This window comes from Rhinopithecus roxellana, chromosome 10 (assembly GCF_007565055.1).
Source record: "Rhinopithecus roxellana isolate Shanxi Qingling chromosome 10, ASM756505v1, whole genome shotgun sequence".
NCBI classification, from domain to species: Eukaryota; Metazoa; Chordata; class Mammalia; order Primates; family Cercopithecidae; genus Rhinopithecus; species Rhinopithecus roxellana.
This window is the reverse complement of record NC_044558.1, coordinates 30,514,604-30,538,857: the sequence shown is the minus strand read 5'-3', so window position 1 is coordinate 30,538,857 and position 24,254 is coordinate 30,514,604. Positions and strand designations below refer to the sequence as shown.

The window sequence follows — 24,254 nt, the reverse complement described above, 5'->3', positions numbered from 1 at the left end:
TTGGGTGTTGTTTATTTCTGCAGCACGTCCTAGGTTATTCTGACTGATATAAACTTCTTAAGATCTAGCAGTTTCAGCAAATTCAAATAAACTTTGAAATTGCCATATTTCATAATTTAAGAGGCAGAGAGATACATTCCAGGGCAAATGAAATGGGAAGAATCTCAGCTCCTGTAAAAAGTCACTACAGAAATGTTAGATGTCCTTGTAAAGAAGTCAAAGATGCACCTGCATCATGTGAGCTCTCAGAGACAGGATTGAGGGCCTCCCCAAAGCCATCTGTAAAGAAGATAGCTTTTAAAATTCCTTCTGGACTTCTTATTTTACATAATTTTCTGTTTTCCCCTATAATCACACCTGTGAATAGCCACTGCACTGCAGTCTGGGCAACATGGCGAGACCACATCTCAAAAAAAAAAAAAAAAAAAAAAAAGAGGGACTTTTGTATTTGTCCTTGCCCTTTGCTCATTAATGCCTGCTAACTCACATCCAGCATAAAAGCCTGGACTCAGCCCTTTGAGAGAATCTTGCTTGAATCTGATTTGATCTCTTCTTCACCTTAGCCTACCCTGAGTCTTCTCTGTCTTTTCTAATATAAACTTTGCCCATTCTATGTTTGACTGTGGCCTTATTTATCAAATACCTGAGACTGAGGCATGTATTTGGTTCACACATTGAGCTAAGTCAGTGAATGTATGTGGGTATCTGAAGGGGTTTTAAGAGGCAGGGAGCCTGTCCTCCACAGTCTTGATCTCTGGGTGCCAGAAGTGGCTTGTAGCAAATGTTCACATGATTCTTCTCTTCCCATCAATTTTTTCATCACTGCCAATTTCCATCCTTCCCTTTTCTGAGAGCTAAAATGTTTTAATTTAAATATGTATTTACTATTCAAATATTATAAAAGGGAATAAGACTGATACTGAAAAAAAGTCTTCTTTCAGAGGGAATGATAGCAGTTTTCTCAGAGAGTAACCGATAGCTTCTAATCTACAGATTTGGTTACTGAGCTACAGAAAGTTAAATTAGTAAAATCTAAGATGTTTCTTTCAATTCCACTATCCTCTCCCATTCCAAGAACAAAGCTTAATATATTTTTAGCAGTGTGGCCTACAATATGAAATTCTCAAAAAGTGCCATATTGCACTTTGTATGAAAGCTTCCTCCAACACAACCATATTTAGTAGTCACAATGTTGCAACTTGATCTGTGCTCTCAGTCACTGATTTCTGCACCTTACATATATTTATTACTAAATAACTGAAAAGTTCAGGTTTATATTCACTTTCTGTTATAAGCTTCCTTCTTAGAATAACATTACAATTTATTTCCTTGATGACCTCCTATATACATGGGTCTTCATCACAATTTATAAATAAATAAACAATAAAACAAAAGCACTTCAGGCTCTTTTTCTAAAGTTAAACCAACCAAAGTCAACATATTGGAAACAATTCAAAGATGAAGGGTACATTTGATTATCTATATACTAAAAAAGGTGAATATATAATCTTTATAAAAAATAATTCATTATCTCATAAGAAGACTATAACAGATTAGAGCCCCAAATATTAACTATAATAATTTTTCTATTCAAAAGTGTTTATATTGAATAAATTTCATAATAATGTTCTGTTAATTAGACCAGAGACTGTGAAGGAAGGGGAAAAATTGTAACTGGGAACATGTTCTCCACTCTCAAAAGGAAGACTGGTTTGCAATAACTATGATAAGAAGCAAAATGTGGCAAATTTGCTGACAGAGGTACAAAGTAAGCATGATGAAAGCACAGAATTAGAAAGAGATTAATTCTAAACTAGGGAATGTAGTAAGGAGCTGATGGGTGTGGAAAGGAATGTAGTACAGTGTTAAGGCCTGAGCTTTGAGGTCAACAGACTAGAGTTCGAATCTTAGCCATGTCATTTGCTAGTTATTTATATGACTGCAGACAAATTAACATGTCTATGCCTTTCTTTTTTCATCTATAAATATCAGGGTAAAAAATTTTAAAGAACTGTATCAAGACAATGCTATGAGCATTTAACACAAATTAACTCACTTAATCTTCATAAGGACTCTGTGAGGTAAATACAGTAGGTCTTCATTTAACATCATCAATAGCTTTTTGGAAATGGAGACTTTAAGCAAAACTATATATAAGGAAACTAATTTCACCACAGGCTAATTGATACAAACAAGTGTTAAGTTCCTAGGGCATATTTCTGGTCACAAAAACATCATCAAATTTCTAAATAAGGACCCAAAACACTTCTAATATTAAACACTGAAATAAATGTGAGCTATCCATACATTTAAGAAAGACAAATAAGAACAACTAAGAGCATTATTTACCGAATTATTCAGCTCAGGGTTGTGGGTGGTTGGAGCCTGTCTCAGCAACTCAGGGCACAGGGCAGGAACCAGCCCCAGAGAGGACACCATCCTATCACAGGGCACACTCACACACACACAAACACACTCTCTCTCACACACACACTCATACTGGCACCATCTAGATATGCCAATTCACCTTATGGGCACATCTTTAGGATGTGGGAGGAAACCAGAGTACCCAGAATAATCCCACTCATACATGGGGAGAACATGCAAACAGCACACACAGACAGTGGCCTTGCCCAATAATTGGTCTTTTTCTTTTTTTTTTTTTCCACATCAATGTTACAAGAAAACAAAGTTGAACAAAATGCTGTTATTCAAAGACCTCTGAAATTCAATAATCCTCTTTTACATATGAGGAAATTGAGGTAGAGACAAGTTTCCCACCTGAGGTCCACACACAATGAGTGACACACTGGTATTAGGTGTTAGGCTCTGAGGCTCAACTATTCTGTGTTAATGTATTACTGTGAGAGTGTTCAATGCCTTCCATGACCATAATTTTATACACAGTTTATTGGCTCCTTTCAATAACCCCATCAGACAATTTCTACTATTACACACATTAACAGATGAGCAGACTGGCTAAGGTGAGTTAAGAAGGCATAGCTGTGCGGCCACAGGTAGAATGGACAGGAGCAGGACACAAGTGTAAGGTGATCATTTATAGTGTTTTGAAACAATGAAGTGTGTTGCGATAACAAAGATGGAAGCAGGGAGGTGATTGAGAAATATGGAATACTGTAAAGGGAAATTTTAGAGGCAAACAGGAAAAGAGCAAAGAAAACGAATACCAAAGAAACCAAAGTTTTATGGCTGGGGTCAGCAAACTCCAACTCACATGCCAAACTGGTCCACTATGTGTTTGTGCACAGAAAACGTTATTGGAACACACAACTGATTGTGTGTATTCTCTGTGGCTGTTCTTGTTCTGCAACAGCAGAACTGAGAGGTTGCAATGGAACTAGTCTGGCCTACAAAGCCAAATATATTTAATCTTGTCCTTAAAAGAAAAGCTTTCCCACTCCCTTCTCTAGAGCAGCCCTGTCTAGTAATTTCTGTGACAATGGAAATGTTCTATGTCTCTGCTGCTCAGTAGGGTAACGACTAGTCACATGTGTCTAAGTAAATTTAAATTTAAATTAACTAAAACACAATAAAATTTAAAATTTAGTTCCTCCACCACAGTAGCAATCATGTGAGTGCTCAATAGCCACATTTGGCTAATGCAACTGAGAAACTGATTTTTAAAGTTTAATCAAATTAAACAACTTTGAATTTCTACTATAAAGACACATGTATACATATGTTTACTGCAGCACTTTTCACAATAGCAAAGACTTGGAACCAACCCAAATGTCCATCAGTGATGGACTGGATAAAGAAAATGTGGCACATATACACCATGGAATACTATGCAGCTGTAAAAAAGGATCAGTTCATGTCCTTTGCAGGGACATGAATGAAGCTGGAAACCATCGTTCTCAGCAGCTAATACAGGAACAGAAAACCGAACACTGCATGTTCTCACTCAAAAGTGGGAGTTGAACAATGAGAACATATGGGCACAGGGAACAATGAGAACATCACACACTGGGGCCTGTCAGGGGGTGAGGGACAAGGGGAGGGAGAGCATTAGGAGAAACACCTAATGTAGATGACTGGTTGATGGGTGCAGCAAACCACCATAGCACATGTATACCTATGTAACAAGCCTGCACATTCTGTGCATGTATCCCAGAACTTAAAGTATAATAGTAACACAGAAGAAAAAGAAAATGGTATGTGTGCATGTCGGCTTTTAAGTATCTGGGTTCTTTTTTGTGTAATTTTGTGACCTCCCAGACTCTCTGCTTTCTGTAGGTAAGGACCATGTGCTAGTTCTTTAATGGCACACAACAAATGCTCAATGATTATTTTAAAATAAAAGCTTGTAAGTGTGAATAAATGTGAAATGTAATATACTGTCCTGACACATTCTCCTTACAAATTCTCTGTTTACGCATTCTCTTCTGACAAATAATAAAAAGAGTCTTACAAGGTAAATAGTCAGTGCTCAGCAAAAACGATGACTAGCTCAAAAGACTACTGCTGCACAGAAACAGAGCAGGCTCTAAGTATTTTTAAGAGGGCAACATTTTGCTTTCTTCACACAGTGATATCCCATCTAAATTACAGATGCTTGGCCTTGGGAAGTATCAACTGACTGTTCCAGGAAACTCTCCAAATTGGGTAATTGCTTACTTGGAACAGAATAATAGCTGTATGTTAATTTACCACTAGGGATATTGTTTTTGTAAAAGTACTTGGAAAGTACATCTCTCCATAGCACAGATAATTATTTTAGCAGAGAAACCCGATGCAAAGACAGAGGCATTCCTTAGTCCCACTGATCGTTTCTACATGAGTATGTATACTCAGAATCTGGCCCCATCACACCATCTCTAGCCAGACTCTCCCATCTCGACATGAAAGGACAACATAGGCATCTTTAGCCCTGCCAGATCATCTCGGATTAAAACTAGGTGTATTGCCAATGGTGAGAAATGCAGCCCACAGGAAAAAGAATAGAAAGAAAAGCTTTCAGGAAATCAATGGCTGTTATCTGAACTGAATCCACTGTCAATGAAGAGAAAAGGCATGAATGAATGATCTTAAAGATTCTCCGGTTGTGAGTCATGCCTGACAGTAAATTCAAAGAAGTTAAGGATACCTTTTATCTTGTTTATTTGTATTCTACAGGAAAATGCAGGAAAAACCAATAAGTGAAAGGACATAGGATTTGGTTTAATCTAAAAAGGTGGAAAATGTAAAATGATAATTAATTCGATTAATATTAAGGGTCAAAGTAAAAGATAAAAACATTTAGGTTTCAAAGCATAAGTATATTAAGTTCAAATACAGTGCTAATAACATCAACTTAAAAGTACAGTTTTTAAAGGAAAGCACGCTTCATCAGTCAGTCCTTTTCATGATTAACACTTAGGGACTCTCTTAGGAACAGTGATCCCCAATCAACCAATTCCGACACGTCATGATGAACTTATAAAGAACAAAACTCCAAACAAGAGCAGGTTCCTAGAAACCAGATCTACAATCCAGGATGTCCCCAGGGCCACAAGTAGGTAACTTTAAAGAAACCTCAGAATTATCCAGAGAACCAGGAGGGGAGTGGAATGGAGGGTGTACTCTCCCTAATGACAGCTAGTACTGGTTGGAAAAAAACAGAAGCCTGTATTCCTGATGATAACAATAATGAAATTATGAACAAAGAAGGAAATGAGGAGAAGGAGAAGAAAGAGAAAGAGCAGCAGCAGCACCATGCAGGGGAGGAGGACCCCAACTAGCTGATGTGGTGTTAACGTTGCTCTGGTTGAGGAGAAATGGGAGGAAGAGAGGAGAGAAATAGACAAAGATTGACATTAATGTTCTCCAAACCTGAGGACTTTAGGACCATACATTTTTTCATTTTTTCATATTACATCTTTATCTTAACTATCCATTTCTTTCTCTTTCAGCCTATAACTCATGCAAAATGACATGCTGCAATGTTCTGATGAAATGCTCCTCTGCAGTGGAGGATCCCAGAAGGCAGAGAGCATATTCATTAACTCATTCTGCTCAACATTTAGCTCATGTCCATAGGGAGGTGTTGAATACTAGCTCTTACTAAAGAGAGGGAATCCAATCAATCATTTTAGAATGTCCAAAAAGCACTTTTCCTTTCCATCGAGACTTACAAATTATTCTAAGATTGTTTCTGTAGATAACATGTAATTGGGAGAGATACACAGGGAGCATCAATTGTGTCTTAATGTTTTACTGCTTATGATAAAAAGCTCTGAAGCAAATGTAACAAAATACTAAGATTTCACAAAATTCAGTGTTGAGTGTCCTCTAAGTTATTATCTTTAGTCTTCAAATATTTCATAAGGAAAATGATGGTAGGAACTTACAATATTTACTTATTTTTTTCTTTGGAGAATGGCTGGATAACATACATTGAAATCTGCTAAGAATTCACCAGAAGGAAGGAAAGAGAAACACACACACACACACACAGAGAGAGAGAGAGAGAGAGAGAGAGAGAGAGAGAGAAAGAGAGAGAGAAAGAGAGAGAGAGAAAAATATCATATCCTTGGAATGCCAAGCCCAAAGATGCAAGTCTACCTGCCTATTTACAATAGCAAATAAAGACAAACCATCTAAATACCAATATGAAAAGATTAAGAAATACTTATATATTCACCCAATATGTTAAATATTCTGTGTACATTAAAAATAATGAATTAGAAAAATGGAAAAAACACTTCTTACAAGGGAAAAAAATGAGCTGCCAAATAATATGGATGGATAGTACAACTCCATTTCTCTATAAGAACAGAAATAGAGATCTAGGGAGTCAAACAGATTGACAGACATAGATTCTTGATTTTTTAAAGGCATGACACCTACACATAAAATATAAATACATAAATGCAAAAACTGGTGAATCTGAATAAGACCTATAGCTTAGTTCATTGCATTATGCCAATGATTTTAATAATGTACTATAGTTATATAAGATGTTATTACTGGGGGAAGGTGGGTTATGGATACAAATGAACTCATTGCATTATTTTTGCAACTTCTTGTAAGCCTATAATTATTTCAAAAAACAAGAAAAAAAAAAAAAACACTGAAGGGAACTATGCCTATGCCTAATATACCAAGATATTTGACTTTCCTGCATTTACCTAATTAAAATTTAAAGTAATTCCTATTTTTACAGTGGGAAAAAAGTCATAAACCTACATGTCAATCAGAATTCTTTTTTTTTTTTTTTTTTTTTTTTTTTTTTTTTTTTTTTTTTTGGTGGCGGTGGGGACAGCATGTCGCTCTGTCATCCAGGCTGGAGTGTGCAGCCGTGCGATCTCAGCTCACTGCAACCTCTACCTCCCAGGTTCAAGCGATTCTCCTGCCTCAGTCTCCTGAGTAGCTGAGACAACAGGCATGAGCCACCATGACTGGCTAATTTTTTTGGAGTAGAGATGGGGTTTCACCATGTTGGTCAATATGGTTTCGAACTCCTGACCTCAAATGATCCGCTTACCTCGGCCTCACGAAGTGCTAGGATTACAGCCGTGAGCCACCATATCTGGCTCAGAATTATTTCTGAATAAATAAATCTCAATGAAAGTAATTTACATGTAAGTCTCAATCCTAGGCCTTGCATTTATAAAACCTCTCCCTTGATAATTAAATCACACTACATCTCCATCTAGCATCCAACCTATACCTTGCACCCAAAAAAAACCTTAAACACACAGACACAAACATAACATAGACATAGCCACAAAGATAAATCCAACTACACTAACTAGACACCATTGGACATAACTTTAATGCTAAGCAAAACATAAAATTTGTATCCTTTTTCTCTAGGCTTATACTCAAAACAATCTGAGAACAATGTTACGAAGTACATCTTTACTTTATCTTTGTCAATAACCCCACTATCTATAGACACATTCCTAGATGAAACGTTTTCCATTAACATTTTGATAATTTGAAACTTGAATACAGTGCAGCCTGCTCAATTATCTGAGAGTTCATTATCTAGCTGGTGCTAAGGAAACCCATTATCTCCCTTTATTCTCTCTTTTCTGATTTGTCTTTCCCTTGCCTTCCTACTTGTTATCACCTCTAACAAAAAATGAGAGGCTGCACAAAGGGATAAAATTAAGATTAGTTGTGTTTTTTTAATCTATTAAAGGATTCATTAGTTAGAAAATGGCCACTGTTCACCAAAATGGAACACTGTGTGCTCTAGTTTTTCACACCTCAACAATCAAAGGCAATTCAGAGTAGAACTCATTGTAAAATAAAATGGATTTTATTACTCTTATTTTCAGAAAATAATAACTAGATAATCCATATCACTTGTTATTCCTCTACTTTTATTGAACAGGAAAATGAATGCTATTTTACTGTAAGCAAAATACCCTTTTTCCTTGCTTGATGTATAGCATTGTTTTTCAGAGTTAAAACTCTATCTGTAATCTCATCTAGTGCCTGGAATAGTGCCTGGTCCAGAGAGGTCATTCAATAAATATTGGATGAATGAACAAAATAAAGAAGAAACAAATGCATTAACAAATGAATAAACTCCAGAGCTAAAAACAAAATAAAACCTACTTTTATAAATATAAAAGGCTAACAAACATATGTGTGTATGTATATATGTATGTATATACAGCTTGTTCTTAAATCTGTAACACTGGTATTATGAGGATAAAATAGGATTAATTGGGGAGGAAACATGACACAACGAGAAGCTGATACACTCTCAAGCATAGTAAGTCTGTTTTCTCATCCTAGATCTGTTATCTCTGCATGGCAAGTGAGCATTAGAAGTTACTTAACTTTCCTTAAATTCTTAAGAACTCATGCTTTTAAGAAGTTAAATAACTATGGTAAGAGGTGATGCTGTCATTATACACCAATATGTTTTGTGTCCTGTAACACTTTAACACACACAAACACACACATACACATGAATACACACTTAAAGTAAAATCATCTTTTAAAATTTAAAAGATTTTGATCTAAGAGTAGTATTATACTATTTCCATCAAATATTGTCTTTGAAATAACTAGTTATTTAATTTTTTAAAAACCCTCCGTATTAAAGGTTTTTTTAATAAAGATAAATTTGAAAATTAATATTTTTATTAATTAAGTAAACCAAGGTAAGAGAAAATTTCATCAAATTAGGTCTACTAAGCCTGTAATTACAAATTACATTTTCAGACAGCTCTTGAAATATTTGAGCAAAGTAAAAAGATGCTTATGCTAGACATATGTAGATCTTGAGAAGTCAAGACCCAATATTTTTAAATAATAATAAAAATAATAAAATCAGTTTTATATTTTTCTAAAATTCAAGCTTTTCAGATCCAGATAGGTTTTTACTCTAATATATTAACATTTTATCATAATTTATGATAATAACATAAATGCATTCCAATTCAACAATTTTTATATGATTGCTATCACTTTTTCATTCTGTGACTTAGTTTTCTTAACATATTTACTAAAAGATGACAATCTGATAACATAATATCAATCCAATTCTTAATCTGAAATCCTTGGAATCTCACATGTGCCTAAGAGGCAACCTTTCCAGTTCATTCTCATATAGGTAGAGTCAGCCCTCTGTATCCACAGGTTCCACATGCACAGATTCAACCAACCATGAATCAAAAATATTTGGGAAAAATTAATTTTAAATAACAATATAATAATTAAAAAATACAAATTTTAAAAATGCAGTACACCAGTTATTTACATAGCACTTACATTGTTTTAGGTATTACAAGTAATCTAAAGATGATTTAAAGTATATAGGAGCATGTGCATAGGTTACATGCAAATATTACACTATTTTATATAAGGGATTTGAGCATCTGCAGATTGTGGTATCTGCAGGGAGTGGGTGGTGTTCTGGAACCAATCCGCCACATAGGTGAAGTGTTTCCCTACTTTCCCTACTTGCAGTATATATGTATGTGTCTTGATAAATGGAAACCCATGGATTATAAAATATCCTCTACTACAGTTTAAAGATCAATGAATGAGCTAAGGAGAGGCAAAGGCAGCCAACTGCCTGAAAATAAAGCTTAGACCCAAAGCTTAGATGACAAAACTTCAAACTCTTTCGTTCCTTGATAGAGGATTTGTGGATTATTTGGGGTTCTGATTGGATAGATGACTCAGGTAGTATCTACCTGCAATTTATATAAAAACTCAGATTTAGGAGATGGATTAAGAAGGTAAATCTGTGTATGGTATATCAGTTCAACTAATATACAAAAGGCTCTGTGCATTCTACTGTGAAGATCACAAATGTAATTTACACCTGAACTCTGCTCTCCTATTACCCAGTGCTGATGTATCAAATTACTGGTAGAAGTATCAAGAGTGTGAGCTTACACAATACATGTGAAGTGACAAAATGGCGATGAGTATTGAGCACTTTTGCCAAATTTGCTTAAAAGAAAACAAGATTGAAGTGCTTTTTAGGAAAAAACCACTAAAAATGTTAAGATAAAATCCTTAGAGACATTGAAAGGTGATGAAATCGAAAAGACATGTTCAAGTTGGCTCTGGGAAAACAGCGAGGACTTCCATTTCTCTAAGATAAGAGGAGAGTGGAAGACATACAGAAACATAGAGAACAAGTAAAGCAAAGGGAAGTTAAATCCCTGATTAACATTTTTAAGAATGCTATATTGCTTTCATGCTTTTTCACTCTCTAGGTTCTGCTATGCAAAACAGAAGGTAGAGAGCATAATTACCACCTATACTGAAATTAGGCTCTACAGTGTGACCCAATTGAGTTGAAAAAACTACGTCCACCACTGTATGACTTTGGACAAGCTACTTATCTTCCTGTGCATTTGTTTACAGTGTTATAAAAATGCATTATAAGAGTTTTTGGGAAGATTCAAAGAGATAATATATATATAGTGATCAGCATAGGGCTCGACACAAATCAAATTCTTCGTAATTAGTATTAGAACAGCAGTACTATAGTCTTTGCCATTGTCATCGTTTTGTTATTACTATCACCATTATCATTATTGATGGTAATACAACAGGTTACAGAAAGGAATGACTCAGTAACAAGCTAGAGAATAATCACGTTAGTTTCCTTCTCTTTCTATTACAGACTTTCTACATATCTTATATTTTTGACTCATCCCATAAACACTCAAAGGAAGCATTTAACATTTTTAGATCATTTGTTTTCCAAAGTTTGGCAACGTCTATGGAATAACACAGGTGAGAGACACTGCAACTCATTGTCCCTGCACTGGATTCCTAAAAAATGGGATATTCTTATTAGAACTAAGGGAGCCAGTTGCAATGCAATTTCCAAGAAATGTATCTCTGCACTTAACATACACCATTAATCAAGGTTTGCCCACCTGCATATCTTCTGCTTGAAAATGCACAAGGGAATTAGGATCAAGATAAAAAAGAATGAAAGAAAAATAAAAAGAAATAGTACACATCAAGGCATTTAAAAGTAAATAAAACCAACAACTTACAAATAATGAAATCCTATTTTTTTATTGAGAGGTTGGAGGAATACATTTTCAAGTATTCATAATTAGATAAATCAATTAGGCTATTTATGATCATGTTCTTACAAAAATAACATTAAAGCATACTATAAGCAATGCATAATGTGGTCATTATAGATTTTCCTTAAGCCAGAAAATCAACAGAGTAGTTTTAAGGAAGAGATTAATATTTCTTTCTACTGCCCAGGAAACATTTCTAAAGAAGCTGTCAAGTCATTTAAAGCTCCCTTTCTCCCACCTTTAGGACTGTCATACACAATAAAACATTAAAAGTTTATTTTTTCAAAGAACAGCTATTTTTTATTCCATATCTAGAATGTTTTAGAGATGTAGACCCACATTTTAAAAACTCTTCTTATATCACTATTTAAAAAGAAAAGTAAAAACTTTAAACAGTTTCAGTGTAGAAGAGTTAAAAAATCTTAAAAAATCTAAAATTAATTGAGACGATTTTCAAAAAGCAGTAGAATATATTTAGGACTACAGACACTAAATTCAGCCAGCCTGGGTTGAAATCTTAGCTCTGCTATTTACTAGTTTTATAAGTTTAGGCAAGTTTCTTAAGAAACTATCTTTCCAAACCCTTTAAACAAGAATAACAATTGACCCTACCTCACAGAGTTGTTATAAATATTAAATAAAGTAAAGCACTTAGTATTGTATCTAGCTCATACCATGGAGACAATAAAAACTTAGCTGTTAGCTGTTTTCATGATAACGGGTTTTTTATGATAACAGATAATAAAAAGGTTAGCTATTTTATGATATACCTGATAATATTTACGTACTTTAGCTGACTAAATTATCCCAACAGTCATATAAAGTTATTATTTCCCCCTCAATCAGTAAGAACAGGCTGGATCATACCATACGATAACAACTGCAAAACCTCAGTAACTTGCAAAACTAAATGTTTATTTCTCACTCATACCACTCCATTGTGGGTTCAGGCAGACTCCCCAAAACATTGTCATCTATACGTTTTTGCTCAGCAATCCAAACCGCTTCTATTCTACATGTACTTCCACAATGGCCATGGCAGATGAGAAAGAACTAAGAATTGAAGCTCTGGCAATTAACTAAATGAAAAGCCTTGCTCCTCTTACTGCAGTGGCCAAAGCTAATCACATAATCAATCATGTCTGTGTGGGGAAGACCAATCTTCCTACATACTAATAGAGGAGAATAGATGAGAAAACAAACGACACAAAAAATAGTAATACGCATCACAGTATGTATTTTATAATTCTTCTGTATTATAATTATTTGGACCAAGATATTGTTAAAAGAGTACAGGCAAGATTTTTTTTACCAGAAATCAGTTTTCTCCACTAACTGATTCTCAACATTTTTTCCTTCTAACCACCAAAATTAGGATATCCAACAAATTCCATTGATAACAGTGGCAAACTTCATCTGTACTTCAGGAGGGAGAGTTGGGAGGGAGAATTAGAGAAACGTACAGTCTTGGTATTTGTGGTTTATTATAGAAAAATACTTGCCTCTCAATTGAAAATCAATGGAATTCTATGAAAATAAGAAAAAGAATGTGGAGAGAAAGCAAAGTGAGATTAGTGTAAAAGTGGACTTTTCTAAGCTCCCATGCTCTCATTAGATTAAAGTTATTTAGCAAATGGTCAATAATACCAAGCAACTATTTTTTTTTTTAATCTTACTAAATTTTTCAACAGATATCTGGCCATATCTACAGTAGAAATTGAGCATTCTTTTTGTTCCTCCTTCTTCTCTTCCTCTTTCCTCCTTCCTCCTCCTCCTGCTCTTCTTCTCCTTCTCCTTCTTCTTCATCTTACCAAATTTATTTTACTTAACTGCTGCATCCACTCAGGAACGACATCTTGAAAGATTATACTTGGCAAGTGTTATTATTCTACCAGGAACACCTTAAGTGAAGGTATTCCTATTGTCCAGAGTCAGGTCATAAGTCAAAGACCTACAGACTTTAATTGCTTTTCCTCTCTCTTAAAGCAATTAATGTTTTAAATTATTAAAGCCATATAATTAAACTCTATCCCTCTCTAATTTAATATTTGAAAGAGTTTCTGTTTTTTACTATCCTCATATTTCCAACTGGACTCCTTCAAACTCAAAATTCACAAACTTTAATTTTCCTAAGATATTATAAAAATAATACCTCTCTTTTCTATGCACTGTTCCTTACCTCATTCAGCTAAACACTGACAAAAACAAATATAATTAATACCTTTAATGTAACAAGTTCCCTATCCACATAGTTTAGATAAAGGATTTGAGTTCCACATTCACGTATACTTGAAACTGTAATTTAGAGAGGTTTTTACATTCATGTATATAATTGCAAAGATCCATTAGCCTCCCACACATTTTTCTTACAAATGTCACATCACAATGGAAAGCAATGATCTCCCTCATAGAGTTGCTGCTTGTTGCTTATGAAAATAGAATTAAAAAAAAAAAAAAAGAAGCAGCAGCAGCAAATAACTTCAACCACTGTATTTTTTCCTCCTTTCAAATAATACTATATGTGGCATGACAAAAGAAAAGTAAGCCACCTTTCGGGAGGTGATAAGAGTTTGGATTTTCCCCCAAGACCTGGTAGTTGATCAGTCACAGCCTATTGAATTTCCATTGTTCATTGATTGTGCCATTTGGCAGGCAATCCATCCTTGCTTATGTAATTGCAGCATTCCTGTAGTTCACTCTGTTCTGTCCTGAAGGTTCAGCAGCATGACAAGCTGAGAAAATTAGATACGGGACAGTACCAAGCTACTGACCTTCAGAATATAAAATAAGGCCCATCTTTTAAAACTGGTCTTTCCTGATGAGGTTATTTTGAGAGGCCTTATTTCTAACAGGCAATTTTTCATGCCAACCAGATACCTTCTTAAAATATTTTTATATCTATAAAATAATGATGATTTTAAATTTTAAATATACCTGTACTGTGTACAACGCTATGAATAAATTCATTTAATTTAGAAGTTTGTCAAAAGGAGGAAAATTCTTCCTCTTTATATAACACTTTTGCCTTCAAACCAGCATTAAATGTAACTTTAAAAATATCTGACAAATACTGAATTTCCCAAACAATTTAATGTAGCTGAGCATTTGTTTGCCAAATAGCCGAAGTTCAATAGGGGGATTAAATTGCTTTCTAGATACATGAAATCCCCATTATATTTTCATTTATTTTCCTTTGAAGCAATCTCAAACTCACAGAAAATTTGCAGTTACAACATGAAGTACTTTTTTTTCCCCTTTGAAACCTTTACTGACATGATACACAAGAACCCCAGAATAATTTCATATGTAATTGTTACAAATAAGGACATTCTTCTAGAGAACCATACTATAACCATCAACTTCAGGAAACTAGTATTGACACATTACCACCATCCAATCCTGAAATCCCATTCTGGCTTCTTACTTGTCCCAAAAAATATCAATTATAGTGAAAATATTCAGAAACTACCTCTTGCATTTAATTCACATCTCTTTGGTCTCCTTCAATGTAGTAGCCAAAAATCTATTTCAGGTTTACCAAGACTTGGCAATCTGACTTCTGGAACAGTTGCCTCGATATTTGGAGGAAAAGATTCTGAGCTTAGCCACTGGAGCTATTATTGCTAGCCACTACTAACTAGCTGTGTGGCCTTGAGCTTCAGTTCCCTCATATGTAGAAAGGGCATGATAATACTAACTTCGCAGCATCTGGGGAAGGAATAAATGGAAATACATGACTCTATTGTATAGCTGATAGTTCAGAGAAAGGACTCAACAAATACTAATTATCTTTTCCCTTTTCAACTGCTTCCTTATCCTCCCTGTCAGACTCACAAACAAATGTAGAGATATTTAGCTCACTAGAATAACTCTAGTGTTTAAAAAGAACAAACAGATCTACTGAGTACTTTTTATACCAATTTTGAGAATTTTGCAACCTGTTTCTTTCTTTCAGTAGCTCCTAGTAGCAAAAGCAAAAAAATAACATAAGAAACCACACAAAGTTCAACTTGCAAAAACAAGGAGTCCTGTTGAGCAGTAGGCTTCAAAACAAGCAAAATTCTTTTCATTCCTATTTCATAATTTCTTCACTTCAGAATTTAAGCATAGATTTCTTCTTAAAGGGAGAAGAGGAAATAAGGAATGAGGAAGTAACTGTCTTTTACTTGACCCAGATACCACCATACCGCCATTTATTATCCTGTTTCATCTTCCTGTCACTGTCGAATATCCTCATGGAATGTTTTTGCCTATACCAGTTCACTCTGTAATGCGCTATTCTGGCTTTGGTCCTCATCTTAACATTGATATTATATTATTGAAAGTCATCAAGGATCTCTGAGTCACAGCAGATTTTCTTTTTCAATTCTCAATAGCCTCAAAGCATCTCTAGAGTCCTTGACCACTATTTTTATTTTTTTTCTCCTTTACAATGCATGACACTAAAATATCTTGCTCTTTCTTTTCCTCTTTCTTTGAATGTCTCACCCATTTCCATAGTTTTTTTTTTCTCCCACGTTTTCCCAAAGTTCAGTCCTTTTTCTCTTCTCTTCCCTTTCTTTCTCTCTTTCTCTTCAACTTTGATAAGCTTCTACCTCTCAGCTCTTTAAGATTTATACTAAAATCTATAATTCTACATCAAGCTCTCTCCCAGTTTTCAGCCTTGTAGTTTTAATTGTCCCATCAATTCCTCATCTGGACATTTAAGTCAGATTCTTACAGTTATCATGTCTTTACTTCCCTGCATCCCGCTGCCAAAAAGTCACTGTGTGTAATTTAATTTTTATTCCTGACGTTCCTCTCTTTCTTTACCTCCTGCTATTATCTTAGTTCATTAGTCACACTATTTTATGTTCTTGTTACTCTGTGTTTCCCAATATCCCTCATTTCCCAAACTACCAAGAAATATTGAAATCTGAAGTCAAACTTGGCTTCTGATAATACTTTCATCCTATCCCCTTCTTAACAAAATGTTTCCATGGATCATTACTGCCTTACTAGGTACTGCAAACAAAAATGCTCACAATGGAAAAGTTAATGGCTGGGACACGCAAAGTGTAATGAAATAGGGGTGAGGACAGTGAATAACAAACAAGCACATGTACCATTTAAAGGGTCAGCAGCTGCTCAGTTCCAGCAAAGAGTTGCTGTGCAGGAATCCTGACCCATTGCTGACAGATATTCTGGTTTTTGGTTGTTGTTGTTGTTGTTGTTGTTTGTTTATTTTTTTGAGACAGAGTCTCACTTTGTCACCAGGCTGGAGTGCAGTGGCACAGTCTCAGCTCTGACTCCTCGTATCAAGCAATTCTCCTGCCTCAGCCTTCCAGGTAGCTAGGATTACCGGCATGCACCACCACACCCAGCTAATTTTTGTATTTTTAGTAGAGACGGGGTTTCACCATGTTGGCCAGGATGGTCTGGATCTCCTGACTTCGTTATCTGCCTGTCTCAGCCTCCCAAAGTTCTGGGATTACAGGCGTGAGCCACCGTGCCCGACCCATTTTTTCTTCTTTAAAGAGAAGACCAAGGGCCAGACACGGTGGCTCATGCTTGTAATCCCAGCACTTTGGCAGGCCGAGGTGGGCGGATCACAAGGTCAGAAGTTCGAGACTAGTCTGGCCAACATGGTGAAACCCCATGTCTACCAAAAAAAAAAAAAATACAAAAATCAGTTGGGTGTGGTGGCACACATCTGTAATCCCAGTTACTTGGGAGGCTGAGGCAGAAGAAACGGTTGAACCAGTGAGATGGAGGTTGCAGTGAGTGGAGATCACGCCATTGCACTCCAGCCTGGGTGACAGAGTGAGACTCCGTCTCAAAAAAATAAAAAATAAAATGCCAAAAGCGATTTTTTTTTACAAGAAATTTAGATTTTTAGACAAAATATTCCAATTTTTAAATGCTAACGCATTAAACAAACAAAACTTCTAGGTCAAACAAAGCCTATCTGCGGGCTTTAAGGCATGTTGTGACCTGCAGCCTAAGAAGTAAATGCAAATGCCTTAGCTTGGTACTCCAAGCCTTCTAAAAGCAGGCCAAAACTATTTTCTGAAAGTAAGTCCCAGCAACTCAGACAAGCCACTAAAAGCCAACTGGTTTACTATAACTATCCTCTAGGGACCCTTGGCTTTTCTTACCTCGATGTTTTTGTCATCTTGTTCTCTGCACATAAATGACTTTTCTCCTAAGTCCTACTTTAAGATTCATTCTAAATGCTACCAGTTCCCCTCAAAACTTATTGGACCACATTAGCTCATGGGAATATTTCTTTCATATTCCAAAGATAATCATATTTAGTTTTACGTGGCAGGGACAGTCCTAGGCATTTTACAAGCTTCCTTCACCCAATTTAATCCTTAGAAATAGATACTGTCATGATTCTAATTTTGCAAATAAAGGTATTGAAGCTTTCTCAGCTTAAGCGGCAAAGCTACAGTTGAACTCAAGCCTGTATTGACCCAGTGAAGAAGGAAGAATAGGAAATTTACATTTTGGTCATGTATTATGTGACAGGTGTTATGTGCCAGGAAAAAATTTAAAAATCCTTAACATAACTCAAAAGACCACTCACAATATGGCTCTCTCCTTCCATCTCAAGATAATTTTCTGTCATTTCTTAAGCCCCAACCACGTAAACCTTTTTAAGTTTCTGGAACTTACTAAACATGTCTACCTCATGGCCTTTGCATATGCTATTTTCTTTCCCTGGAATGTTCCTCCCCACTTCTCATGTGTCTAACTCCTACTCATTTTGATCTCAATTTAAACATAATTTCGTCTAGCCCCCCCCATCTCATGATCCTTCTAAAGAAGACAATATCATATCCCTTAAGAAAGATTGTATTACCTAGCATCAACTGCAACTCTAAATTGTGTTCATTATGTTGAAAACCAGATACGCATGTTCTCACTTATAAGTGGGAGCTAAACACTGGAGACATACAGATATAAAGATGGGAACAATAGACACTGGGGATTCCAAAAGGCGGGGAGGGAGAGATGAGGTCAGAGTCGAAAACCTACCAGGTACCGTGTTCACTATCTGGGTGATGAGTTCAATGGAAGCCCAAACCTTAACATCACACAACATGTCCATATAACAAACCTGCACATGTACCCCTGCATCTAAAATTTAAAATTAATTTCTTTGGTAATAATTTAACGCATGTCTTTCATGCTGCTGTGTGGTGAGTTGCTTCACTATCTCTTTCATCATTTTCTCTGTACTATACATGCAGTGGGTGAATGATTAATGTCCTTTAATTCTTATAAGCCATTTTAAGACTTGGCAGGATTAAACAACCTTAATCTAAGCTAGTAAGGAATTGAGATCCTGCATGTTGAGAAACCCACACTATTTCGACTACAGAAATGTTAGCCAAGCTTAAGTTATTTTCTAATAATCTGCATTTAGTTAGTCTTTTCCTTTTTGGTTTATAGTCACTGTTAATACATACTGATTTCCAAACAAATGGTATATGAGAATCCTATCATTGAATGTTGTTTAAATAAAAGTAAACTAAAATTGGATTGTAATGCTTCCATAGAAAGAGATAAATTGATGGCCCAGAGAGTCAACCACAATACATAATAGAAAAGTGAATTGACTAATCCTTCAGAGAGTGGCAGCTGGATTTCAATTTCAGGATAGGCAGCAGGATGTCTATCAGGAGAAAATAACCAGAAACATCCACTTTGTTGTTCCAGGATTAAAGAAATTACTACAATTGCAGTTCTCCACTGAAGTCGCTCTAATAGAGACTTTATTACCCAAAGAGCCAGGTTTTAACAATATGGAGTAACCACCAAACTGTGAGGAGAAGCAATTATGTATAAATCCCTAAAGCACCTACTCATAATTTGGATTTGTTTTTTGATGGTCTCAGAAATTACAGGACTGGAAATGCATTAAATAGAGTCATTCACTACAATGGAAGTTCCCTTCCATATATCACCCTTAAAGATTTCTACTCCCTGTCTATATTACTGCATGCATAAAATATTGCATAGCTTATGTCACTGCAAAAACTAATATTCAGTACTATTTATGTGTTGAGACTTTTGATAAGCCTGAGGGTTCTGAGGGGAGTTTACTTTTATGAACAACAAACAGACAAGCTTATAATGAAGAATCTCTCTTGCCTCTGGGAAGCCAAAGGGCATCAGAGACTGTGACTACACGTATGCCAGCTCCACAGAGGACAGAACAATTAGCTATAGCAATCTCGCCTTGTTTTGCTTAAGCACTTGGCTGTCAATATCTCCCTTCTCCAGATCTCAGCTTCAAAGAAAGTAAGTAAAGCTCCTTCACGCCAAATTGTGCCTAAACCCACTTATCACCTCCCAAAGAGGTGTTTTGTTTTATAGCAACAAAAATCATCAGAGCTATGTATCCAGTTAGTTGACTCTCACTTTAAAAATTTATATGCTAACTCTGCCTTAGATCTTGGGGATATAAAGCCAAACAAAATAAAACAAAAGTAAATTCAGTCTGCCCTTCCTTGAGCTCGGCTTTGTGGAAAATTGCTAATCAATCAAGACTATCTTCACTTAGGTATCCAACGCAGTCATAGATTTAAATTGAAACTACTGACTAACTGAAATTTAAGATTGGTCTCCTACGTCTACTTCCCTCCCAACCCTGCTTGCCCAATCAGAATTCTTGTAAGATTGAATCGCACTGCTGAAATAAATAGAGTCAAAGTTTTATCACTTCTTCACTTTGATTTTCTAGGCATGAGTTCAAGACTGAAAAGATAAAGAATTCGGATACAGTGTTATCAAATGTTGATCTATAAAAATATAGTGACCCTTTCACAAAATTTCTCATTAAAGACCTCTTATACATACAAATTTTAGAAAATGTAGACAAGCAACTAGATATTACAAAAAGAAAGCAAGTTATTGGAAAGGAAATCTCCTAATCTTAAGCTCTACTTGCTGGGTACATTGACACTCACTCCCAAGGCTCTCTCCTGGGCCTTTGCTGATCCCCGATTGCACTCTCAGATCACTCCAATCTGTCCTTTCTCCTCCATTCCCATTGCCACTGTCTTAGGTCTGGCCCTCACTGTGTTTCATTTAGAATATACCTGTGTTTTCTTAACTGAATGCTACGCACATTAGTTTTATAATGGAGATGGCCACATAAAATCATTTATAACACCATGTTTTATGACAGATATTTGTACACAAAACTTTGAGAAACAGTGATGCAATAATCTCTGTGTTTTCATCTGGGGAACACTAGGAGAGTTTCCTGCTCCTAAGATAATTATGGTCTGAGAATACAAAGAGAGTTATTCTTCCTCTAACATTTATAGGGCCTAGTGTATAAAGACATAGTCTTCATCCCTTACTAAGTTAAGCCTCCACTTATTTCCATATTTGCATTTCGGCAAAGTGAAACAGAGATTAAGTCACTTCACTGTGAACACACAGTCAGTAACTATGAGAAGTCGAACTCAAATCCAGGTAGTCTGGCCTGAGAGTCCATGCTTTTAATCTTTACGACTTCTAGAAATCAAGGACTAAGTTTTACTCATTGTTGAACACCCAGTGCCTTGTTCACTGTCTGGTACAGAAAAGAGGACCAATCAAATACTATTGAAAAAAATAATTGATAGGAATGGGCAAGGTGCTTGGATTCTAAAGGAGACACCATGTCATCCCCACACACTTATGAGAGGACTGGGCATGGTGGAGACACAGAACAGGCTCTTGCTAATTCCATTCCAGAGTTTTTGCTCTAACCATAGAGCCATTCGTCCACTGCAGACCTGACCGTGTCATTCCCCTCACCTCATTGCTGAGCAGTGTTTTTGAAACTTTTACAGGAGACATACTCTCTAATGGCTGGCAGATGAGAGCAATCACACCCCCAGCAGGCAGGCACATAAGGAGCCACCCTCTGAGATAATCACTGACTGTGCCTCACCCTCAGTATCTGAGCAAGCTTGATATTTATTCTACAATGTGTCTCTGTTTGTTGTAACACAAAAAATAATGCTTGGCCGGGCGCGGTGGCTCAAGCCTGTAATCCCAGCACTTTGGGAGGCCGAGGCGGGCGGATCACGAGGTCAGGAGATCGAGACCATCCTGGCTAACATGGTGAAACCCCGTCTCTACTAAAAAATACAAAAAACTAGCCGGGCGAGATGGCGGGCGCCTGTAGTCCCAGCTACTCGGGAGGCTGAGGCAGGAGAATGGCGTGAACCCGGGAGGCGGAGCTTGCAGTGAGCTGAGATCCGGCCACTGCACTCCAGCCCGGGCCACAGAGCGGGACTCCGTCTCAAAAATAATAATAATAATAATAATAATAATAATAATAATAATAATGCTTATAACTTCTTATAATTCCAACTCCAGGTAGCAGACTTTACAAAATACCATGACTTCTAACATCACCTGGCCTATATCTATCTGTATTCTTTCTGGGTACTCCATACTACTGCAGCTTCATACACACAACAGGCCTATGGATCTGGTCCAAGCTACTTAGCACAGTACATAAATCCCTTCCCAACCTAGCCCCCAGACTCACCACTTCCCCTCCTACTTCTCCAGCAACCACAATCATTTGCAGTCACTGTCTCAGTCACATTTCAAGCTGTTGTTCACCTCTAGAACTTTGATAATTAGGGTCTTTTCAACTTTGAGAAGACATACTCATCCTTCCAAACCCTTCTGGGGTGTGATTTTATTGAAGTCTTTTCTCAACCCTCCCTCCCCACAGTATGAGGATACTTAGTTACAATTCCCTAGTTTATTGCACCACTTGCTTTGTTTACATAGTAGCTCCCCTACTGGACTGTGCCGTCCCTGGAGGCAGGACCTTGTTTTAGTCCTCTTAATATTTCCAGTGGCAAGCAGAGCCTTGCCAGTCAGGTAAATCCCCCGTTTATGGGACACTGGGTTCACAATAGGTAACAGGGTCCCTCAAGAGCAGAAGGCAAGAGAACTGACTATGAAATTGAAATGAAATACGAATTGAGGGGTCTGAACACATCTCCAGTTTCAATTTTCTTTCGTGATAGAATGCCAGATTCCAGGTCCCAGGGAGGTCCTGGCGCCCAAAAAGTTACCAGGGATGGGGGATCGGGTTTGCACAGAAGTCACTCACCAACTGGTAGAGGGCGAGTGTTTGTTCTCCAGCGTTTTAGTCCAGGGCTTGTACCAGCTGATCTGCTCAGCAGCTTTGCCCCAGAACCTCTCGGGGTCGGTCACCGAGGCTGTGAAGTGGGTCTTGTACTCGCTGCCACTGGCAGAGGACAGCGCCCTGCAGCCCCGACCTCCGAGACCGCCCCGCGGGCCTGGGGCCACTAAAGCCCTGAGGGCCGCACCGGCCCCCCGGGCCGGAGAGGACCCGGGCAAGGTCCCTCCGAGCCCCCCGGCGCCGGTGACTTTACGACACTGCAGCCAAGAGGGTTTCATCTCCGCCGGCCACCCGCGGTCCCCGAGTGTGTGACAAATGGGACTCCTGCAACTTCCTGGGGCCTGAGGGAAGCGAATAGGAGGCGGGGGCAAATTCCAAAGTGAGCCCGGAGCCCAGAAGTTTGGAAGCCACACTAGAGTCGCCGGGAAAAACCGACCTGGAGCGACCGGAGAAGCAACAGGCTAAAGTGGGGGCCCCGGGACAGGGGTGTCACAGCACAGTTGCAGCAGGTTAGTTGCGCCGCTGCACGAAATCCAAACCTCTACAAGAACTTCCAACCCCCGGAAAAATCGCGCTCAAACTCCAGAACGTCCTCCCGATTTCAACACACAAGTACTCTTAGGAAGAGGCCAACGGCCCACCTCTTTCAATTTTCAGTCCATCAGGTTGTACATGGCTGGTTTAATCTTTGGGAGGTCGTTGGTGGAGTGGCATCGCCTCTGACCTGCAAGAAACCAGCAACCCGGTGAGTTGCGGCAAGGGTCCTGATTGTTATTTATTTATTTATTTTTAAAAATCAGCTCAGTCCCTGGTTACTGAAAACACAAGCGGCTCCAGGGCAAAGATTGCTCCGGGATTTCCTCACCGCTGAGAGGGTAGGAGGAGTGAAAGGAGGTTGTGCCAGACAAATTGGGAAGTGCTTCTTGGAGTGATTGACAGGCCACAGGGAAGGTAACCCCACTGGGATGTGGATTCACCTGCTGACCAGGCTCCGCATGGGATCTAGACAGAGAGCAGATAGGACTTGTTGCATTGCCTCCCTTCTAATTTGTCTGCTTGGAGTTTCTGTGGCTTTTCTTCTAACGAGAAAACAAAACAAACAAACAAACAAAAAACAAAATAGGAAGTAAGTAAAGATGAATCAGAAGAGGAAACTAGGAAAATGTAAAAAGAAAGGTGGTATATATTACCATCTAGGTTTAACATTCTTCAAGCTCTGCTATTATTCATGCTTTACCGAGATTCAGATGCAATCTTTTGCCTTAATATTATGCCAAACACATTCTGTCTTGGTGTGACAGTATTTGCAGTTTTAAATGTAAAGATATGTATTTCCAAATCTGAGGTGAGAAATAGTGACATGCCCCTGACCTTGGGAAGGATCATAATTGGAGAAGCTGTAAAAAAAATGATTCTGCAGGAAAAGAATAATGTGGAGATAAATGCTAAACAGAACAGAGGTAAGTCTAATGCAAAACAGAGAATATTTCTTTAAATAACCACCTCCCTTTTCACTGAGAGGCAAGACATTAGACTTTTCCCTGACATCTGCAGTCTACTTTAGTCCTTCCAAA

General features: G+C 37.3%; 1 protein-coding gene across 1 annotated transcript in view; it reads right to left on the bottom strand.

The window, feature by feature from the left end:
* ACSS3 (acyl-CoA synthetase short chain family member 3) overlaps positions 1-23,413 on the bottom strand; it is a 174,444-nt gene extending 151,031 nt beyond the window's left edge. The window contains exon 1 of the mRNA XM_010383668.2: positions 22,648-23,413. Coding sequence (XP_010381970.1) covers positions 22,648-22,958 — 311 coding nt within the window. The 5' untranslated portion in view covers positions 22,959-23,413. The remainder of the gene's footprint in view (positions 1-22,647) is intronic.
* Between the last annotated feature and the right edge of the window lie 841 nt (positions 23,414-24,254).